The sequence below is a fragment of the Acytostelium subglobosum genome (genome assembly GCF_000787575.1).
Source record: "Acytostelium subglobosum LB1 DNA, scaffold: scaffold35, whole genome shotgun sequence".
Lineage (NCBI taxonomy): Eukaryota > Evosea > Eumycetozoa > Acytosteliales > Acytosteliaceae > Acytostelium > Acytostelium subglobosum.
The window spans coordinates 29,651-50,170 of NW_012236498.1; the positions used below are offsets into that span (position 1 = coordinate 29,651).

Sequence of the window (20,520 nt, forward strand, 5' to 3'; positions counted from 1 at the left end):
GTTGGTTGGTAGGATTGATGATGGATGGACTCCCCGGCGAGGGTTGAGTGCGTGGGCGTGGGCGTTGTCGCTGTGAAGCAAAGCTGTCGCTGTCTCCTTTACTTGTACAACACAAGTGGATCTCCAAGATAGACTAGTGTCTTTGATAGTTGACCAATGATGTCCTTTTGTTTGTAAAGTGCCAACTGCTTGGTGACCTTGGAGAGGTTCTTGACGATGAGTAGATGTATGTTTCTGATGTCCTTCTGCACTTCGTCCATTGAGGAGATGGGCACGTAGTCGCCCTTGTAGTCGGGCACATCTGTGAGACGATCAAAGTACTCATTGATGCGACCGAGGTTGCCAATAATGAATCTGTTGACGGGGATCATGAACGACTCCTTCTGGCCAAACTCAATGCCATTGGCCAAGTTCTGGAGCACCTTGCCAATGAGAACGAGGGCACGTGTGGCCTCTGGTCCGAGGGTCTCATCGACCAGACCAGCGGTGAACGGAGCAATGATGGCTGGACACAGGAATCTCAGGAAGATGAAACCGCCAACGCTCGAGTGCTTGTTGTCGGGGAAGCGGCGAACGACTTCGCGTTGCAGGTACTTGGATATCTCGCGCAGTGAGATCGGCAGCAGGTGCAGCGAGTCGATGATCGCGTCGGTGAACTTCTCGGACATTTGTATCAGGTTCATCATGTTGGTCATCAGCTCCTCGGTACCTTCGTTGATCTTGGACGGGTCGACCTCGTAGCCGTTGGGGTTGTCGACGACCTCGCGCACCAGTGGCGTGATCACCTTGACCAGGTAGGGCATACCCTTCATCTTGGTGAATGCAGTCATCAGCTTGGTGGCCGTAGAGTTGGAACGGAACAGCGTGGAGGAGTTGGCAGTCGAGTTGACCTCGGCTTCAATGCCTGTGTGAATGATTGGACGAATCTTGTTGAAACTGTCAAAGATCTTGGAGATGGACTCGATGGTGCGCACCTGCTCCTCTTGGGTGCATGGCGACACGACGCACTGTACGACCTGCAGCGAGGGCGACGCCAGGATGCTGACCAGCTGGTTGTACTGGTCCTCAACAAAGGTCTCGGTGAACTCGTTGGCTGTGGGTGGATCCAGCACGAAGCTCCAGTCTGTCGACTCGAGCTCGGCCATGATGGCATGTGGGTCGATCGTGCCCTTGGTGGGAGTGGAGCTGTGCGCGCCGTCCTCGAGGAACGAGCCTTGTGGTGAGTGCGATACCTCGACCACTGATGGTGTCGACAGCTCCATCTTGGCAGCGGACACGGTGTTGCCCTTGCCCTCGGAGAAAGTCTGCACCAGGGTATCGTAGATGGCTTTGGACCAGGCTGTACGACTCTGCTTACGGAAGTGGCTGTCCAATGCGTCGAACGATGGCTTCATCGACTGGAAGCGCTGTAGACCACGCTCAAAGTACTCTTGCTGCGCCTTCATGCAGGCGTAGAACAGCTTCAGAGAGCGCTGCTCGATATGAATGCCCTCCTTGAAGATGGCGTCAAACTCAAACACAGTCTTGTCGAGTGCCTTCTTGTGGTTGCTGACATCGCGCTCAACCTCCACAATCTTCTTGTCGTTGGGCTGCGCGTTCTTGGCCAGCGAGTACAGCTTGCTCACGGCGTTCTCGTACTCGGTGTGCGAGTCAAACACACGCTTGCGCATCTCTATGATCAGTGGGATGAACTGGTCCAGCTCGTCGGCCACTGTGGACAGCGGCGATGAGAACGCAGAGTTAGTGCGTGTCGACAGCTCAGTACGCAGGTAGCCGATCTTCTTGATGGATTGTGAATAGTGGTCCAGGGATCCGGCCAGATTGGGCTCGACCAGACTGTCCAGACTGGACTTGGCCAGCATCAGGTTCTCGCAGAAGACGCCCTGCTCGCGGAACGCCTCTTGCTCGACCTCAAAGTACTTCTTGCTGGACTTGATCAGCTTGAGACAGGTCTTCTTGAAGTTCTGCAGCGACTCGATCTTGATATCGTACTCGCGCAGGAACGACGAGGGCGACTCGGCGCTGTCACTCGTGGCGATGTTGGCCTGGCTGGCAATGTAGTTGGCCAGCATCGTGGGCGAGTTGAGCATGTTGAACAGGTTGTTCACCTTGGACTGGCGCTCGTCGACGATCTTCTCCAGATCGGCCAGACCCTGGTAGTCGATGTGGCTTGGCTTGGTCGACTTGACCATGCCCGAGATGTTCTTTTGGTAGCGCGAAATCACGTTCAATGGCTCGAGCAGCAGGGCGCGCAGACTAAAGTCCTTGTTGTCCTCGTCGGTCTCCTGCTTGCGGCGGTCTTGCGCCAGACGCTCGCACTCCTTCAGGTAGTTGCATACTGGCGAGCCGGCCTTCTTGAGCATGTTGTCGAGCATGTGAATGGCGGCTGGCATATGGTCCATGTACTGATTGAACACGGCTTCGGACTGTTTGAAGAAGTTCAGCATGATGTCGCCAATCTTTCTCTTGTTGCTCGACCATGTGTTTAGACGATTGTTCATCTGATGCAGCAGACTGGAGTTGGTGGAGTAGACGCGGTCGAATGGTCCAAAGATGGTCTTGATCTCCTCCTCTGAGAGGAAGATGTAGGGCAGGTGGCGGAGGTACTCTGGCAGCTGCTCGCGATCACGAATGATCAGAGGGTTGGTGTAGATTGAGCGAACGATGCTGAGCGAGCGGACGTACGTACGCTGGCACTCGAGCAGCTTCCAGCAGAACTTGTCGCGGAATGAGCGAGTAGTGTCGTAGAGCGCGGCGTTGTGGTTCTCACCACAGCTGATCGAGATGAACTTGCCCAACAGCGACTCAATCCTCTTTGGTCGGTTCTGATCGCCAGCCGAGTGGCCCAGCTGTCCGAACGAGTCTTTGCCCGAGGTGTAGACGCGGCCGCTGTCGGTCAAAAAGGCCATGTGGCGGCCACCACAGCTGATCTGTCTGATTGATTGGGATCGCAACGCCTCGACAAGCTTTGGATGTGACTCACTGCCGTTGTGGCCGTGGCCAAGCTCCTGGCCTGAGCCCCATGTGTAGACATCACCGCACTCTGTCAACGCGGCGGTCGAGTAATGGCCGCAGCTAAGACGCTCGATGTTCATATTCTTTAGCAGGGGCACTGCCGTTGGAATCGATATGATGTTGGCGGTACCCAGTGAGGCACCGTTACCAAACACCAAAACCTCGCGATGGTTCGTCAACACTGCATTGTGGCTGGATCCACAAGCGATCTGAATGATGTGATACTTGTCCAAAGTCGTCACCAACATTGGCTGACAGTTCCTATGTGTGTCTCCCAGTCCCAGCTGTCCATACTCGCTTGATCCCCATGTGAATACCTTTCCATTCTCTGTTATAGCGTACGATTGTCTTGTTAGTGTGTGTTCGCGTACTCTTCACCTGCCGCCTTCTGTAGCTACTCACTTGTTAGACAGATGGTATGCTTCTCTCCACATGACACTTGGGTGACCCAGTGTGAGGTCATTGATTGGATGACTCTGGGTGTTGTTTGGTTGAGGTTGTCGCCATGTCCGAGCTGTCCATCCTCACCACATCCCCATGTCAACAGCTCTCCATTGGAGCGCAGTGCTGCAGAGTGATAGAATCCAATTGATATTACAACGACTTCAGAGAGTCCCTCAACCTTTTGTGGTACAAGTTGATCTGTTTAGATTGATTGGTAGTATGAGTAAGTGAGTTGATTGATTGAGCGGCGACACACAACTTACCCTCGAATGATCCATTTCCAAGCGTGGCGATTGGTGGATTCTTGACTGCGCCACGACCCCACATGTAGACGTCGCCATTCTCGGTCAAGAGGGCAGAGTAGTAGCTGCCACAGGAGATGGAGACAATGTCGGGGATGTTGAAGTTGGGCAAACGCTCAGGCACGTACTGGCTGTCCTTCTCGCTCCTGTAGCCTAGCTTGCAGTTGGATCCCGAGCCCCAGGTCATCAGACCGCGGCTGGTGTCCAGCTGTGTGGCACCGCGCAACGATCCGTCGCCAATGCTCTGGGCCGAGCCAGACGACAGCGATGAGTCGGCGCCGCTGATGGCTGACGCGTGGAACGAAGAGTTGAACGATCCGATGTGGCTGCCGCCCGAGACGCCCGTGCCGCTGAGAGTGGGTGAGGACGAGGGCTGGTCGTCGCTGCGGATCGGCGACGTCTTGAGCTTGGACGAGATGGAGGGTGTGGACTTTGGCAGGATGCGATCCTTCAGCTCCTTCTCCTTGTCCTTCTCTTTGTCCTTCTGCTCCTTCTCCTTCTTTTCGCGCTCCTTGCGCTCCTTCTTCTCGACCTTCTCTCGCTCCTTGCGCTCCTTCTCCTCCTTCTTCTCACGCTCCTTCTCCTCTTTCTTCACGGGGTCCTTGGCGCTGAACTCCTTCTCCAGCTTGCCGATGGCCCATTGATGAGGGAACTTCTTGAAGATTGAGCGCTTCTCGTCCGAGCCGTGTGAGTCGCGGTCCAAATCGGGCGACATCTCATCGTCTCGGCCAACAGTGCTGTTGCTGTGTTGTAGAGCAATGCTCTCAAAGTGTGCTTTGGCCGCACTGCTGCTTCCAGTCATTATTGGTGTACTGTTGTTGCTGCTGCTGTTGCTGCTACCATTACTTGTGTTGCTCATATTCATATTGTTGCTGCTTGTGTTGTTGACGCTGCTGCTGTTGTTGCTGACTCCGCTGATGGGTGGCGATGATGGTTGGAATGACGACGGGGATGGCTTGGGTGGGAGTGGTGTCGTTGGCTTTGGCGGGCCGCCTGCTGATGGTGGCAGATGTGTGATTGATCCCGTGCTGTTGCTCAACTTTAGTACGGGTGTTGGATTGGGTAGTGGCTTGGCTATTGGTATGGGTACAGCGGCCGAGTGTTGTGGTGGTATATGAGTTGTTGCGCCTCCTGTATGATGATGCTGTGGATGATGATGTGATGTGCCAGTGGTGGAGGATGAAGACGATGGAGGTGGCTTGCTAAATGATGATTGTGGCTGGCCTGGTGATGGGGATGGTTTGAAAGGTGGCTTGACCAACGGTTGATGAGCTGGTGGCTGCTGCGATGGACTGGCAATACCTTGTATACTATTATTAAAGTTGTTCAATGCTTGATTGAATGATGATGAAGTCGCCAAGTTGCCTGGAGCTGCTTGTCCTTGTGGTCCACTATTATTATTGTTGTTGTTGTTGTTGGTACCTGTTGGTGCAATGTTATTACTACTGTTGCTCGTTCCTAAGTGTCTAACAGGAGGTGGAGGCTTGGCACCGAATGATAATTGGGACATTTAATATATAATAATACTACACTATATTTATATTGATGATGATGAGTAATGTTGTTGTTGTTATTATGTTGGTTGTTTGTTGAGGTGAGTGAGGTGAGTTGTGTTGGTTATGTGTGTGTGTTTGTCTTAAAGTTACACAAGACCAAAGACAGGAAGGACCAAGACAAGGAAGGGGGCTGACCTAGGTCAAGTCTTGAGTTATGTGTGTGTGAGAGTGTGGGTGTGTGAGTGTGCGAATGTCAACCGTGTTTAGCAACGATGACGATGACAACAATGTCGTTTGTTTGTTGAATGAATGAATAATAATGTGTGTGAAAGAGAGATAATAATTAAAAGACAGACAAAGAGAGAGACAGTTAAAGTGTTGGTTGGTTGGTTGGATTGGTAGGATGGATAGTTGTTTGGTTTTGTGTGGTCCTGCTCATGAATGCAAACTTTTGCAAATGGAACACTCCCTTAGGCCTCAGTCACTTGCAGCCCAATAGGTACCCTTTTGGTACTCGAGTGGGGGTATAATCGCTGAGGTCATTATCGTTTCTTCAGGCCTGCATGGGGTCGTCATTATTATTTGAACAGTTAGGAAACCAACATCCGATTTTGATCACCTAGGTTCTCAGAGACAACCTAGGTAGGAGGTATGCTTTCGGAACAAGGAAGTGTAGTAGCACTTGAGGCATGGCATAGGACCCTATACACTAGGCGGAAGTGACCATCATGATCAGAGAACCCAATCAATAATACAATCATACAACCATTCATTCATTCATTCAATCAATCAATCAATCAACTAAATAGATTATTAATCAAAGTAAAGTGACTAATTATTACTTTACTTGTTGTCGGCTTCCGAAAGTGGGTCATCAAAAGGTGATGAGCGTGGAACTTGTGAGGAGCAGGAAAATGATGATGAGTGAGAGTGGATGAGAGAGTGTAGAGGAGCCGCTGAGACAGGCTCCGCCAGCTCCACATGTGACATCACTGTTGTAACAGGCCTTTTGGTAATCACAAGTCATACACTTGTCGAATAGACATGATCCTGCCACCACCACATCCACAGATGGACATCCACTACTCTTTGAACACTCGACGTACTTGAGATACTGATCCTTGCAATCCTTGCTGTACAAATGTTTGCTGTGGCATGATCCCACTCCCGATGTCGCATCACATATACAACTAGAGCTAACATTACATGAAGACATATTGTCCGCGCCACACTCTATACCAGTTACCGGCTTCTGGCAGAAACCTCCATTACACTGACATCATGAATGAGGATTGATTATGATAAGTAAGAATGCGAGGATTCATGCTACTTCGCGGGATGGAACACATACCTGTAGACCGAGTGAGAGGTCACAATCGAAATCTTTGTGGCATGGCTGGCCTTCAACTCGCGAGAACATTGACTGACATGTACTGGTGTTGCCAGTGACAGTTGGGATGCAGTTGAAGTTGGCTTGGCAGTCTGTGTCGACGAGACAGCCAGCACCTTCATCAGACCTCTGGACACAGTATGAATTCAAACAGGTCTGATTGCTATGACATTCGGCAACCGAATTACATCTTGGATATTGTTTGTTGGAGCAAATACCATCAAAGCACATCAACAATCCGGAGCATTGATATGGGTATTGACAATGATCGCCTAATCTGGAAATATTCGGTATGACAATGATCGACTAATTAGGAAATGATCACTATTACATACAAAATGATTGATATGGATTGATGATTTTGGAGGTGGATGATGACTACTTACCCTCTATAATTTGATTGTCTACAATATAATATTATATTCTCGATGGTGGCGTCGAGGATACATGTCATTGATGAAGGACATTGAGTGTCGTTTGTACATTGGATATTGCCATCGATCTCTGTGACGTTTAGACAACGCATCTTTACTTCGTTTTGATTGGATGGATTGACATTTACACAATAGGTACCAGCTGTGCACACCTGATTATCATTGCCACATTCCTTTCCGTGATCCACGCATGTATTACACTTTGGACCCAAAGTATTTGAATGCGCCAAAGTGATCAACATCATACAAATAATCAATATATGTGTAAAGTGTAAAGACATCGTTGATTGTTTGGTTGATTGTTTGATTGTTTCCGAGTTATATCTATCCAGGTATCCAGGTATCTAGTTTTCAAGTTATTTGATTGATTATATATAATATAGTATATGATTATTGAAGTGCCAAAGGACCACTCCATTGAAAGGCATTATTGCAATGATAAGTGAGTGGCACACCACTGCCATCATCATCTTTAACTCACACACACATGATCATTCGTTTAAACACACACATACACACATTTACATATTATTATATGATTGACAAGTATAGCGAATGAGTTGTGTGCAGTGTTATGGTAACGAACCATGTCTATTTGTCCATGATTGGTTAGTGTCAACACAATAATGATAGTGACTAGTGATACTTGATTTTATTCAAAGGTAGGTGTACCAATTCATTACATGTATAGGACATCACATTACATTATGGCTGTAATGAATTGAGTGAATTGATTGATCCTTAGGGATCTAACAAGTGGATGTTGATGGTTACAAATTGTAGGTCGCCATTGAACAAGCAACCAATCAACCATCGATCAATCAATCACACCTCAATCCATTAATCAATCAAAAACATGATGACATCAAACATCTTTCTATCTCTCTCTGTCTCTGAACAAGTATCTATGAATCCTAATTATCTAATTATTTGAATGAATGCCCTCAACTTGCCCTAACTTTGCACATAGATAGATAGATAGATAGGAACAGTAGTCAAGTTTATTCAAATCTGCAGTCAAGATTTCTTCTCCACTCCCTCCCTTCCAAAATGATTCGTTTGATGGTTGGGGGGTTTGAGCTTTTGGCTCCAAAGTAGTTTTGGTGGTCAAACTTTCAATAAGTCCTGACCAATCAAATTCCAAGGTTTAGCGTTTTAGTGTGTGTGTTTGACAAACTTGTGATTGATTGAGTGGTGGTTGGATGAATGATTGAATGAATGAATGAATGAATGATTGAGTGAGTGAGTGATTGATGTGTTCATCATTAATCAACACTCACACACTCACACAAATAACATTCTCCCGCGCACACATACACACAAACAACATCTTGCAATTGCGAGCAAAGACAATCAATAATAACATCGCGGAATTGAAACAGGACAGGTCAGGGCAGGACATAAACAGGACAGTGGACATGCAAGGTCAAGGTCAACGTCATTAATCAATCAATCAATCAATCACTCTCTCCTCTTCCCTCACTCGCTCAATCACACACACACATAAACACATAATGATGGAGCTTGTGGAGAGACCCAAGAGGAGCTCGACAAATTCAACGTCATCATTGTCCTCCTCATCGTCGTATTCATTGTCGGCGTCATCCTCCTCGTCCTCCTCTTCGACATCATCATCATCAAAGTATTATTACAGAGACAAAGGATGTATTATCCCTCAAATGGTCGATGGTACACACATCAACAACAGTCATCTCCTCCTCTCATCCCTCACCGACAACTTCACCATCCCAACACTTGCACTGAACAATAGTTATGCATGTCGTTCAATGTCACCATTCATACATCTACAACAACATCAACAACAACATCAACATCATCATCAACATCATCATCAATCATCAAAGCAACGTAACAGTATCAATCATAATAATAGTAATAATAGTAATAGTAATAATAATGTTCAACTACCAATAGAGATATGGCGTACAATTGCCAATCTAATTGTTAGACAATGCTTCTATCCTGTAGTGCACTCGAGCACGGAGGAGCCGGGAATTAGCCGGCGACACAATTTCCGCGAATTTATAACCCGTCTGTCGCTGGTCTCCCGGACATGGGCGGACCGCATCGTGCCGCACCTGCAGTACGGCCATGTGGAGATATCGACAAAGAAGGAGTTCGAGCTGATCTACCGTCTGACGCAGACGGGCCTGTATCGCCAGCGCTTCAGGTTCGCCTCGGTGTCCATCTCGCTGCTGGCCGAGATCGACACGCACGTCAGCCAACTGCATCGCCTGCCGCCCCTGGCCGACGACCTGCAGGTGGAGCTGATCATCTCCAATCAGTCGCGCCAATGGATCATGGTGAACGAGCCGTCGCGGCCCGAGAAGGACCTCTCCATCAAGTCGATCGTGTCAGTCGTGCGTCAACAACAGCGACGCAACACCAAGCAACATGTACTGGCGCTCGACTCTGGAGCCATGGCGTCTGGCGCAGCGGCGTCGTCGCCCGTGACCAAAATGTCCATCTCGTTGGGTGTCTCGTCGCCCCAACAGCTGCTCACTGAGCGCCTGCTCGACGACCTCTCGCTGATGGACCTGCACGACCTCTACTGCAAGCTCAACAAGAACAACTGCACCATTCATACACTCAACATCCAGAGCAGTAACATTGACGTCGTCATACCAACTAGCACCGCGGCGTCATCTAGTTCATCGACTGGCACGTCATCAACACATCATCCCACAAGCATCACAAGTGCACAATCCTCAAGCAATCTGACCTACATGCCTGCAATGCTGCCCGCCAGTCTTAGTCTGCATTGCAGTGGCGTGTGCTCTACTGATGGCCAGGCGATCGCCTCCATCATCGAGACATACAGCAACATTCATACATTGGACATTGGTGGCAACTCCCTAGGCAGGGACACGCTCGAGCGAATACTGGAGAGCCTGTGCAACAACAGCTCCATCACCAAACTATGTCTGGCGTCGACGCCCGACCTCAACGACGCACTTCTGGCCAAATACATTCGTACGACAACGTCGTTGCAGTGTCTGGACCTCAGCTCCAACAACCTGGGCCAGTTCACCGAGACGTTTGACGCGCTCTCTGACAACTCCTCGCTCACATCGCTCAACGTGATGAGGGCGCGTCTGAAGCTGCAGGCCAAGAAGAACCTGTGTCAGGCTATCTCCAACCATCGATCACTGCGCCTGCTCAACCTCTCCAAGTACTGCTTCTACGAGGACCTGGTCGAGCCCATGTGCACGATCGAGTCGGTGCTGAGTAATCAGACGCTGACCGACATCGACCTCTCCTTCAACTACATCGACGCCAAGAACACCAAGCTCATTGCCGACTGGCTGTCGCGCAATCAATCCGTCACTCGACTCAGCCTCGACCGTAACCCTGTGGGCGAGGGCTTCTCCCACCTGCTTGAGGCCATGACGGCCAACAACACCCTCACCTACCTCTCACTGTCACACTGCCATCTCCAATCACACGCGCCGCCACTCTTCTTCCTGATGCTCTCGACCAATCAGACGCTGAGGCGTATGAATCTGCGCGGCAACCAACTCTCCGACGAGGCCGGCCACGAGATTGCCTGCGTGCTGCCGTTCAACCAGTCGCTGCAGTACTTGGATCTGTCGTTCAACCGTCTGACGTCGACCTCGGCGCTGACGCTCTACAAGACACTGCAGTACAACAAGTCATTGTGTCATCTGGAGTTGTCTGGCAACAGTCTTGGACAACTATTGATTCAATCACTATTCGACAAGTATCTGGATCACCTGCGGCTCGTCATCGTCGGTGATTCCAGTCAACTAATGGAGCAACCCGTTGTCAAGAACAGGAACTATAGACAATGTTGTAATATATTATAGATCATAATTAAGATGTTGCTCCAATATCTTTCAAACCCAAGTCTTCCTTTCATTCATTCATTTATATCTCTCCAGATCTAGATCTACCTTATACCTTGATCACATAAATCTTGATAATACATCTTGACTTTCACAATAGACATCCTCAAACCAATCATCCATAGACAAGTAATGGACAAAGGGTTTGAGGATGGACATTGTACACTGTCCACCCCCTTAAAGATGATACCTGGCCAGGGTTATCTTGGTTACTATTCTTAGGACTGGAACTGGACTAGACTACTACTACTACTAATATGGAGGTTCATCTATCCTTTGGTATTTATCTTGGATATTACTACTACTTTCACGAGGATACTGGGGTTATGGGGTACTAGGATACTATCAACTTTCACGAGGACTTAAGATAGTATCCTTTCACATGGATCTTCAAAGCTTTCACAAAGATAATCTATCATTCTTTCACGAGGACTAAGATAGAGTTTGGACTAGGATCTACTACTATATCATGTTGATATCGGCGGACGGATATGCTCTTTACTCTGAGAAAAAGGATTTGCATAACGTCATCAATCATAACCAACAACTGATTAATTATAGTGGACTTCTATTCATGATGGTCAAAGTGTCTAAAGGAAGTGCCTAAACAAAGGGTTAACAATCAATCACACCAACCCAATCATACTTACTATGAATGAGAGTAAGGTACACACCTCAAGGTTGTTTTAATTTGATTATGTATATATGTATTTGAAGTAGTTGTTATATATGAAGTAGTTTAGATGAATGACTAATACAGAGGGACTTGTGCACTTTATAAAAGAGCTGATTAATAGGATGAGGCAGATGAGATGAGGGAACTCTCACTGCATCCATCACACCAACTTGAATCTGCAGAGTGTCACGTGACCAAACTTTGTTTATGAGTTTTCATCCAACTTGCAAATCCAATTTGGCTGTCTCTCTGATCAGATCAGGTGATAGGTTGCATATCACCTGATTCTCAATCATAAATCACTTAAGTGTGTATGCATGAGTGATGGGCGTTGAGTCCTTGAGCATGTTTACCAAAACGCTTTACCCTACCAAGTTTACAATACAACGACAAATTAGTTTTAATTTAATTGATTAAGTTATAGGGTAGCTTGTTGGCTGGCTGGTTGGTTGATTGAATCTATACCGATTCAAATGTGAATAGGAAAAAGGAAAAAGGGTAGTAGGAGGGAGGGAGGGTATTAAAAAGAATAATAAATAGAATATGTGTGTCGTCCTGGCGAGATGACGGACTCTTCCAGGTCTGATCGGATAATGGGATGATGGGATGATGGTATGGGAGGGGGTATTCTACAGAATCTGGCAAACGACTGACCTCTTCTTCTTCTTGTCCTTGTCACTTAGCTTGCGTTGCATTTGACGAACCAACAACTCGAACGCCGTTGATATGTTCATGTTGGTCTTGGCAGAGGTCTCAATGAATGGTATGCCCCACTTGGCACAGACCTTCTCGGTCTCCTCTGATGACACCATACGATCAGACTCCAAGTCCGACTTGTTGCCAACGATCAGCATGGGCAGTCTGGCGACGGATTGGTCCTTGACGCGCAGCACCTGGTCCTTGACCTGCTCCAACTCTTGGAATGTACTACGCGAGGTTATGCTGTAGACCAACATGAATGCCTGGCCATTCCTGATGTATAAGTCACGCATCGCCAGGAATGTCTCGGTACCAGCAGTATCCATAATCTCCAGCATAAAATGATTACCATTAACCTCTATAACCTTTCGGTACATATCCTCAATTGTTGGATCATAACGGTCAATGAACTCATTATGTACATATCTGATTGTGAGTGAACTCTATAATATTGTTTGATTGATTGATTGAATGGAGTTAATATTATAATTATTGTTGAATGATTGATTGAGTGAGGTGGATACCATACCTTTCCAACACATCCAGATCCAAGAACTACTAATTTAATGTTATTCATATTTATAAACAATAATAATAATAGAAATAATAGTAATAATAATTATAATTATATGTTGTAAATTATTATTTTAATTGATGATGTAATATTACGAATATAAAGAATAGCTGTTGCCACTTGAAAGGACACTACTTATAACTATTCACTACTGAGTAATTGATTGATTGATTGGAATGGGGGTAGGACCTTGTTTAATTGTTGTGTGTGTGTGTTTGTTTGTTATTGGAGGCCAGTGGGTGGGGCTTAGGCCTTAAGTTGTATTATTGGTGATTGTGATTGTGATAGTGATTGTGATTGCAATCGTGATTGGATTGTGTAAGTGTGTGTGTTTGTTGTAATAATTGAGAATATAGTAGTAGTTGTAGTTGTAGTTGTATTTGTAATGATACACGTGTCAGCTGATTGTAATGATTGTATGATGTTGTGCCTGCTGTTGATGATCTTGGAAGTAGAGATAGATAGAGAGTGTAGATGATGACACTGTTTGTTCACTTTACAATGAGTATGTAGGTAGTAGATTGGTGAGATGGAAAGTAAATGGACTGGACTAGACTGGCTTGTAGACTGGACAACACTTAATCAGGGAGAGTGGAGAGAGAGTGCCGAGCAACCTTGAGAAGATGAGAAGGCTAATGAGAATGAATGGGTGAGAGAGTAGTAGAAGTGCAGTACAACTACTGGTTGTTGGGGGCATGCCGGGGATGCTGATGGCCCCTGCCACCCTGGACCCATATGGGGGGTGTTGGCGAGGATCTCACTTTGGTCCATCCATAAGACGGTGATCAACCGAGCTGTTTGTAGTTAATTAAACACCACTGCGAGAGAATAGAAAGAAACTTTTAGATCCAACTCTTTGTCATTGGGCGATAAATTAATTATGATCGGGACCCGCCCAACATCACCTGATTGGCCATTAATAGCAAATGCGCGTATTTGCACTCTCGTCCTGATCTGGCGTGTCGCACAGACTCGTCAAAGGATGGACCAACAGAAATAAAAATCCAAAGTCGCTCGCGTGTGTGTTTGTATTTTTTTGATTAGATTTGATCACAACATGTCATTGTCGCTGTCCTCGCGGTCCTCTTGAGCGTCGAGACTTCTGAATGAGGACTTTAACGGTTTGGGCTTATCAGGATCAAACTGTTTCGTGTGGTTAGTTGCGATTGGAGATTGAGGTCAGATTGTTAATCACGTGCTTATTAATGGAGGCGTGGGTTGATTGTTGTTGGACATATCTTGATCTGGGGCGAGCGAGGTTGTAGGGCCTCGCCCCACTCCTGCCCCCTTCATGTCGCAATGAAGCACTATGAGTTGATGGATGACCGTGACACTTACATTATCTTCATCCTCTTCTATGTTCATAACATCTGGTGGAATATCTTGGATCTGGACACTGGGTGCCCATTGGAGCACGCGGAGATGGTCCAGGATATTGCCTTTGAGGTTCTCTAGATATTGTCTCGAGTTGAGGTTCTCGTAGCGGTAAGGAATGCCAGAGTAATCGGGATGCAGTTTGAAGTCGGGACTGTAAAACAGAATATAATCGTTTGGTGGCAGCTCATTACTTATCTCTGTGTCCACCAACACCGATGTCTCATACGTCCAGCATCTCGCCACATTCTTGACAGTGTATCCACCACCGCCCAGCACCATGGTAGGCAGTCCAAAGCTCTTTACAAATCTAATTAGAGGTGCCAAAGGTGAGTGAGTGAGTGAGGCCAAGGTGGAATGGCTCCATGTATCACAACTTACTTTACACATTCAGCATGCCCCTTGAAGGTTAGGTTGAAACAACCAAGTCTGTCGAAGCGGAGTGAGTCAGCGCCACATTGGAGTACGACAGCAGATGGTCGGTAGTAGTCCATGACACCTTGGATGACGGGCTTGAAGATGCTCTGATAGCTGCGATCATCAATGCCATCGCGCAGTGGCACGTTGATAGAGTAGTTCTTGCCCTTGCGTATGCCAATCTCGTCCGAGTCGCCCGTGCCTGGGAAAAAGTCGTTGCCATACTTGTGAAAGCTGACGGTCATCACGCGGTCCGACAGGTAGAAGGCCTCCTGCACGCCGTCGCCATGATGAATGTCAATGTCTATGTACAATACGCGCGCGTGGTATTTGAGCAGTTCGACAATCGCCAGCACAATGTCGTTGATGTAGCAGAAGCCAGACGCTTCGTCCTTGCGCGCGTGATGCAGGCCACCACTCCAATTGATCGCAATATCGTACATCTTGTGATTCAGCTTGACTGCGCCCTCTATTGAGCCGCCCGTATACACCTGGCAGTAATCCCACAATCCAGGGAACACTGGGCAATCCTCGCCAATGTGAAACTGTTTAACTGCCTCCTTATATTCAGGCAGTGTACCAGGTGTGACTCTTCATTGATTGAGTTGATGTTGAAGTTGAATGAATGAATGAGTGAGTCTGAGTCGTTTGATTGAATGCACTATGTTGTCGTCATACCTTTCGAGAAAGTCAATGTAATCGATTGAATGGAAGCGTAGGAGGTCTTGTCGATCTGCCCTTCTGGCTTTGTATATGTCCATCTTCTTGTGCAGACCATAGTTTAGAACGAGACTGTTTGTAAGACATAGTCGATGTGGTTTCATTGGATGATAGATGCCATAGAAGTAGTTGCCAATGTCATGATCATGAAAGTAGCACACCTTTGTCTTTGATGTCCTATTCAATATAGTCTCCTTCTCCATTATACTGCCATCTTCTTTGTTCTTTATCATTCTTTATGTTTGTTTGAATAGTCGACTCGATCAATCAATCTAATCAACTTAACAACATTAAGTACATGTATATGATCGTTATTATCTGTATCTGTATCTCGTCAAAGTGAGTGTGTTGTTTGCAAGAATGCGAAAGATTGTCAAAGTCCAAAAAATAATGCGAGGGTATGTCTGTGAGGGTATGTCTGCGAGGGTATGTGCTACACGAGGCAGAAGGAAGGCCTGTCTAATCGAAGGTTTTATTATTTAAATGGGTAGTTATGTTATATAGGAGAGGAGGAGGATAGGTGTGGCATGGTCAACCAACGACGTCAATGGCGTTTATCCATCGATTGGTTGAATGTTTGATTGGGTGCCATAGTTGGATGGATGGTTGTATTGTAATGAGAGTGGGTCTTGCTTCGACTTGAAGAATGAGGAGAATGTGAACTTGTCGGTGCCAAAGATGCTCAGCAGCACTGGAAGAAGTACAAGACCGTGGAGTCCACCTAATATTACAATAGTGATATACATACGGAAGTAGTATACTTGGAAGATCTCAGAACTAGTTTGATTGTTTGATTGATTGAGTGAGTATGAGTGGACGGATGGATGATTGATGGATACATACTTTGAGAAACCTAGTACAACAACTCCCAACAACTTGGTGATGAAGATGCCACTGACAATTGAACTACCGACTTCGGAGATAGCAAACTTGGCCTTTTCGTCCTTGGTCATGGACTTGGGGGCATTGATGAAGGTGTGAGCAATGTGCACACAGAACTCGATGGAGATACCGATGGCCATGACGACGTTGACGACAGACACGGCGTTGAGGTTGACGGACCACACGGCCATCACACCGAGCAGGTCGATCGAGACCAGACCGACACAGAGCACGACGATCATCGAGATGATTGGGTTCTGGAGGATCAGCAAACTGACCACGAGCACACCAGCCAAAGCCAGAAGAATGTCCATCACGGCGATTGCCTGGATGTGCAAGTACTGCTCAAAGTAAACGTAGAACACTGAGTATGGGAACACTGGAAGGTCTGAGTGATCGGCGACCCAGTATGCAGACTTGAGTGACTGTGATTGATTGATTTGTTAGTGCGCTGGGACGATCATGATTGATTGAACATAACATACATTAATAAAGTCTGATTGAGTACGGAGAGTAGTATGGAAACCATCGAATCTGGAGGCAACGATGGAGAGGGAGGTACCATTGTCGAGGTCACCAAGGGAGGTGATGTGGGTGTCACTCTGGTAGGCAAGACCTGCGAGTGGACACTCAAAGGTGTTGACAAAGTTAAGGAACACGGGCAGCAGGTCGACAAAGGTGTCGACGTTGGGACGTCCAGTCTCAACGTCAGAGCATGGCGAGCAGAACGGGTCGCTTGGATCAGTGCAGTATGTGTTGTTCGCGTACACCAGACAGCAAGCACCGTTCTGGCACCAGGAGATGTAGTCATCGAGCCACGACGCGATACCGGGGAAGACGTAAGGCGCCTGGTTGTAAATGTTGATGATTGAGCTGGGGCTGCAGCCACCGACCGAGCACAGCTGGTTCTGGTCCTCAAAGTTGGTGTAGTTGTACTCGCCCTGGACGACGATGTAGAAGGGTGGGCCGACCTCGAGACGTGCGGCCAGCTGGGCAAAGTAGTCCTGCAGATAGCTGTCCCTGGGCAAGGCGACCTGCTGCTCGAGACCGAGCTGCAGCTGGAAGGAGAAGGAGAGACCGGTGAGCAGCATGCCGACAAAGATGCAGATGACGACAACCTTGGTGATTGGCTTGATGAGGAAGGGCGCGTAGTACTTGGTGAACAGCATCTTGAGGAGGCCGTCCTTGCGCTTGTACACGACGTCGTAGGTGGAGTTGGTGGACTCGCGCTCGATGAGTGAGTGGTTCTCGGGCTCGTCGTCGTCAGAGTTGTCACCGTCGTCCAGCTCAAGACAGGGCACACAGTCAATGCGTCTTGACTCCGAACGCTTGGTGTCCCACACCAAGAGACAGGAGAAGGCGCTGATCTGGAGCAAAAAGTCAAAGAAGATGGCGACGGAAGCGTAGAAGGAGAAGGCGACGACGGCGGGCATCTTGGTGAGCGTGCCCAGCAGGAAAGCCAGGGACTCAGAGAGCGAGGCAAGGGCCATGGATGGACCAACCTTGGCCATGGCGCGGGCGAGGGTCTCCTCGGGTCTTGGGCGGTTGGATGTTCTGGTCTGGGCGTTGTAGGTGCTGACGTGGAGCGACTCGAAGGTGTTGACCAACACAAAGATGTTGTCCACACCGATGGCCAGCACAAGGAACGGAATGACCTCGGAAATGATCAGAGTGGCCTTGATGCCAATGATGCTGCAGATACCAACCGAGATGGAGATAGAGAAGGCGACAATGATGATGCCGCACAAACCGAGCGTGAATCTCGAGTTGACAAAGATTGACATGAAACGAGTGGGTAGGGGGTAGTAGCGACCGAGGGCCAGGGACACGTAGAGGAACATCACCGAGTAGGAGATGACGATCGTGGGAATGTCGGCCTTGCCCTCACGGGCCAGCTCGTCCTGGACGGAACGCTCCGACGAGAAGGCAATGTGGAAGGGGTAGTCTGGGCGTGCGTTGTACGACTTGACGGTCTCAAGCCAGACCCACTCCCAGGCCTCGTTGACGGAGAAGTTGGCGACGGCGTTGTTGAGCAGGAAGGTGGTGACAAAGGTGGTGGCGTTGATCGAGTTGTTTGACCAGCCGCCCAGCACGACAGAGGGGTTGATGGGGGTGCCGATGGCGTCCATGCACTCTGGTCCGAGCAGGTTGCCGAGACAGTTCTCAAAGTAGCCGTAGACGTCGTTGTCCTCGATCTTGGAAATGTTGCGCTGCCACATGCCGGTGACCGACTCGACAATGCATCCCTTGTGGGTGGGCTGGAAGCACAGGTCCTGCAAGGTGATGTTGACGCCCTTGTACATGGTGGTGAGGCCCATCAGCTCCTCCTCGAGCTCGACGAGCGTGACGAGGTTCTGCATGTTGATGATCTGGGCGTTGGGGTCGGAACGGTTGGTGATGATCAGCTGCTCGGTACGGTAGAAGGGGCCAAAGTTGGCGTCGAAGTAGGCCTTCTCCTTGGCGGCACGACTGTCTGGGGATACCCACAATTTGACTGGATCCTGCTCGATCTGCAGGTTGATGATGCCGATGGAGCAGACGATGGTGAACATGATGCATCCGAGGACGACCCAGAGGGGGTAGCGGGTGATGGCGCGGCCATAGATGAAGAACATCTTCTGGATGATTGATGGGTCCTTGATGCCGATGCCCTCGTATCTGGGCGAGATGGGCTGCGAGCTGGCTTGGCCGGCGTCGCCAAACTGGAGCGATGTGATGTTGGAGTAGCCAGAGTCAGTGACCGAGTAGGAACCGTGGTTGTTGCCGCCCAGCTGGTTCTGGAACAGGTAGAAGAGGATGGACAACACGGCAAAGAAGATGACGACGACGGGCATGTAGATCGAGATGAAGATTGCTAGGCCACAGTCCCACTTGTGTCCGTATGGCATCTGGTAGGTGCACTCGGCCGACGAGGCGGGGTCGACTCCGGCAAGAAGGGGCACCAGCAGACCGGACAGGTAGATGAGGATGAGTGCGTAGGCGACGTAGATCCAGCTGGCGCGGTTGGTGCGCTTGAACAGCTGGAAGGTGTAGTTCAGGGCAAAGGCACCGCACAGCGTCAGAATGAAGGCCATGTATGAGTAGATGAACCAGAGCGAGAGGAATGGGATCTTCTTGTTGAAGAGCTCGGTGGTTGGGAGCGAGTTGTTGAAGGTGAGACCGTTGAAGACCTCGGGGGCGTAACAGGAATCTCTGCAGCTGTCACAGGAGCAGGTGGCCGCGCAGGGCACGATGTCGTTGCCATAGCCCTTGATTGGGTCAAAGACGAACTGGATCTTGAAGGCTGGGTTCTGCGAGCCGAACAGGTTGTTGAAGAAGTCGGGATAGTTGGTGTAGTACTGGCCGATTGGACCGGCTCCGTTGGAGTCGACGTCTCGACAACTGTTGTACAGGCCGCTGGCGTACGTCGGGTCCAGGATGAACTCTGTCTTGGTGATCTTGGCGTCGGTGACGTTGGGCGTCTTGACGGCCGTGACGATAATAAATTCGGCTTGGTATGGTGAGCAAGACATGGCACACCAGAGATCCCAAACGTTGAACAGACAGGCGGGACATCTTCCAAAGATACTGGCACCAATGAACATATTATTCTTGAGCACCAATGATTGGGCATTATTGCAACATGCCAATTCGCTGTACTCTGGATGTACCAACTGGCAAGTGTTATTGGCTATTTCTGGGTCTGGCTATAATAGTATGAATGAATGATGATGATGTGGCGTCAGTATTATTGATTGATTGATTAATTAATTGAATGAGGTGAGCTTGATATCAACAACAACATACCTTTGATGGAGCGAATGTCCTGTTCTCGATGTAGCTTGCATTGAGTCCGTACATCGAACATCCCAATGTCGTGTTATATGATTGAACATTAGAGAAGTAGGATGCACTGGATGTGTGCAGGTACACCGTCAAGGCTGCGAGAACCAAGACGATATGTAGAGGTCTGACCATTATATATAATGTATATATGTATATGTATTTAGTTTGTTATTTGTATGTATGTATGTTATTATCCTTCCTGTTTGTTATGTTTGTTCAATTAGATGTTAGTGACATGTTTGTTGTTGTGTATTGTTCGCCGTCAGCGGTAACATCCCCGCGCGGATATCCCTTTCCAAGAGTGTGAATGTGTGTGTGTGTGTGTGTGTGTGTGAGGTGGATGAGTGGCATGACACGACATGACAGACAGGACACGACACACTAC

The 20,520-nt window shown here is 48.3% G+C and overlaps 6 protein-coding genes across 6 annotated transcripts; 1 reads left to right on the forward strand and 5 right to left on the reverse strand.

Annotated features, from left to right (window-relative positions):
* Positions 1-98: 98 nt before the first annotated feature.
* On the reverse strand, positions 99-5,271 carry SAMD00019534_117580 (hypothetical protein; the record flags this gene model as incomplete). Its single annotated transcript, XM_012892906.1, has 3 exons — positions 99-3,343; positions 3,418-3,657; positions 3,723-5,271. 3 exons carry the CDS (start codon positions 5,269-5,271, stop codon positions 99-101), a joined length of 5,034 nt encoding a protein of 1,677 aa, XP_012748360.1.
* An 863-nt stretch (positions 5,272-6,134) lies between these two features.
* On the reverse strand, positions 6,135-7,362 carry SAMD00019534_117590 (hypothetical protein; the record flags this gene model as incomplete). Its single annotated transcript, XM_012892907.1, has 3 exons — positions 6,135-6,530; positions 6,609-6,924; positions 7,034-7,362. Coding segments are annotated over 3 exons (1,041 nt in total), but the record flags the coding sequence as incomplete, so codon positions are not given.
* A 1,233-nt stretch (positions 7,363-8,595) lies between these two features.
* Positions 8,596-10,929, forward strand: SAMD00019534_117600 (hypothetical protein; the record flags this gene model as incomplete). The annotated part of the gene is made up of 2 exons (XM_012892908.1): positions 8,596-8,956; positions 9,017-10,929. The coding sequence occupies 2 exons, from the start codon at positions 8,596-8,598 to the stop codon at positions 10,927-10,929; spliced, it is 2,274 nt and encodes a 757-aa protein (XP_012748362.1).
* A 1,344-nt stretch (positions 10,930-12,273) lies between these two features.
* On the reverse strand, positions 12,274-12,920 carry SAMD00019534_117610 (hypothetical protein; the record flags this gene model as incomplete). The annotated part of the gene is made up of 2 exons (XM_012892909.1): positions 12,274-12,786; positions 12,873-12,920. 2 exons carry the CDS (start codon positions 12,918-12,920, stop codon positions 12,274-12,276), a joined length of 561 nt encoding a protein of 186 aa, XP_012748363.1.
* Positions 12,921-13,967: 1,047 nt separating this feature from the next.
* Positions 13,968-15,661, reverse strand: SAMD00019534_117620 (hypothetical protein; the record flags this gene model as incomplete). Its single annotated transcript, XM_012892910.1, has 4 exons — positions 13,968-14,060; positions 14,256-14,601; positions 14,673-15,299; positions 15,387-15,661. 4 exons carry the CDS (start codon positions 15,659-15,661, stop codon positions 13,968-13,970), a joined length of 1,341 nt encoding a protein of 446 aa, XP_012748364.1.
* A 321-nt stretch (positions 15,662-15,982) lies between these two features.
* SAMD00019534_117630 (hypothetical protein) lies at positions 15,983-20,267 on the reverse strand (the record flags this gene model as incomplete). The annotated part of the gene is made up of 4 exons (XM_012892911.1): positions 15,983-16,205; positions 16,272-16,735; positions 16,796-19,996; positions 20,097-20,267. 4 exons carry the CDS (start codon positions 20,265-20,267, stop codon positions 15,983-15,985), a joined length of 4,059 nt encoding a protein of 1,352 aa, XP_012748365.1.
* Positions 20,268-20,520: the final 253 nt, after the last annotated feature.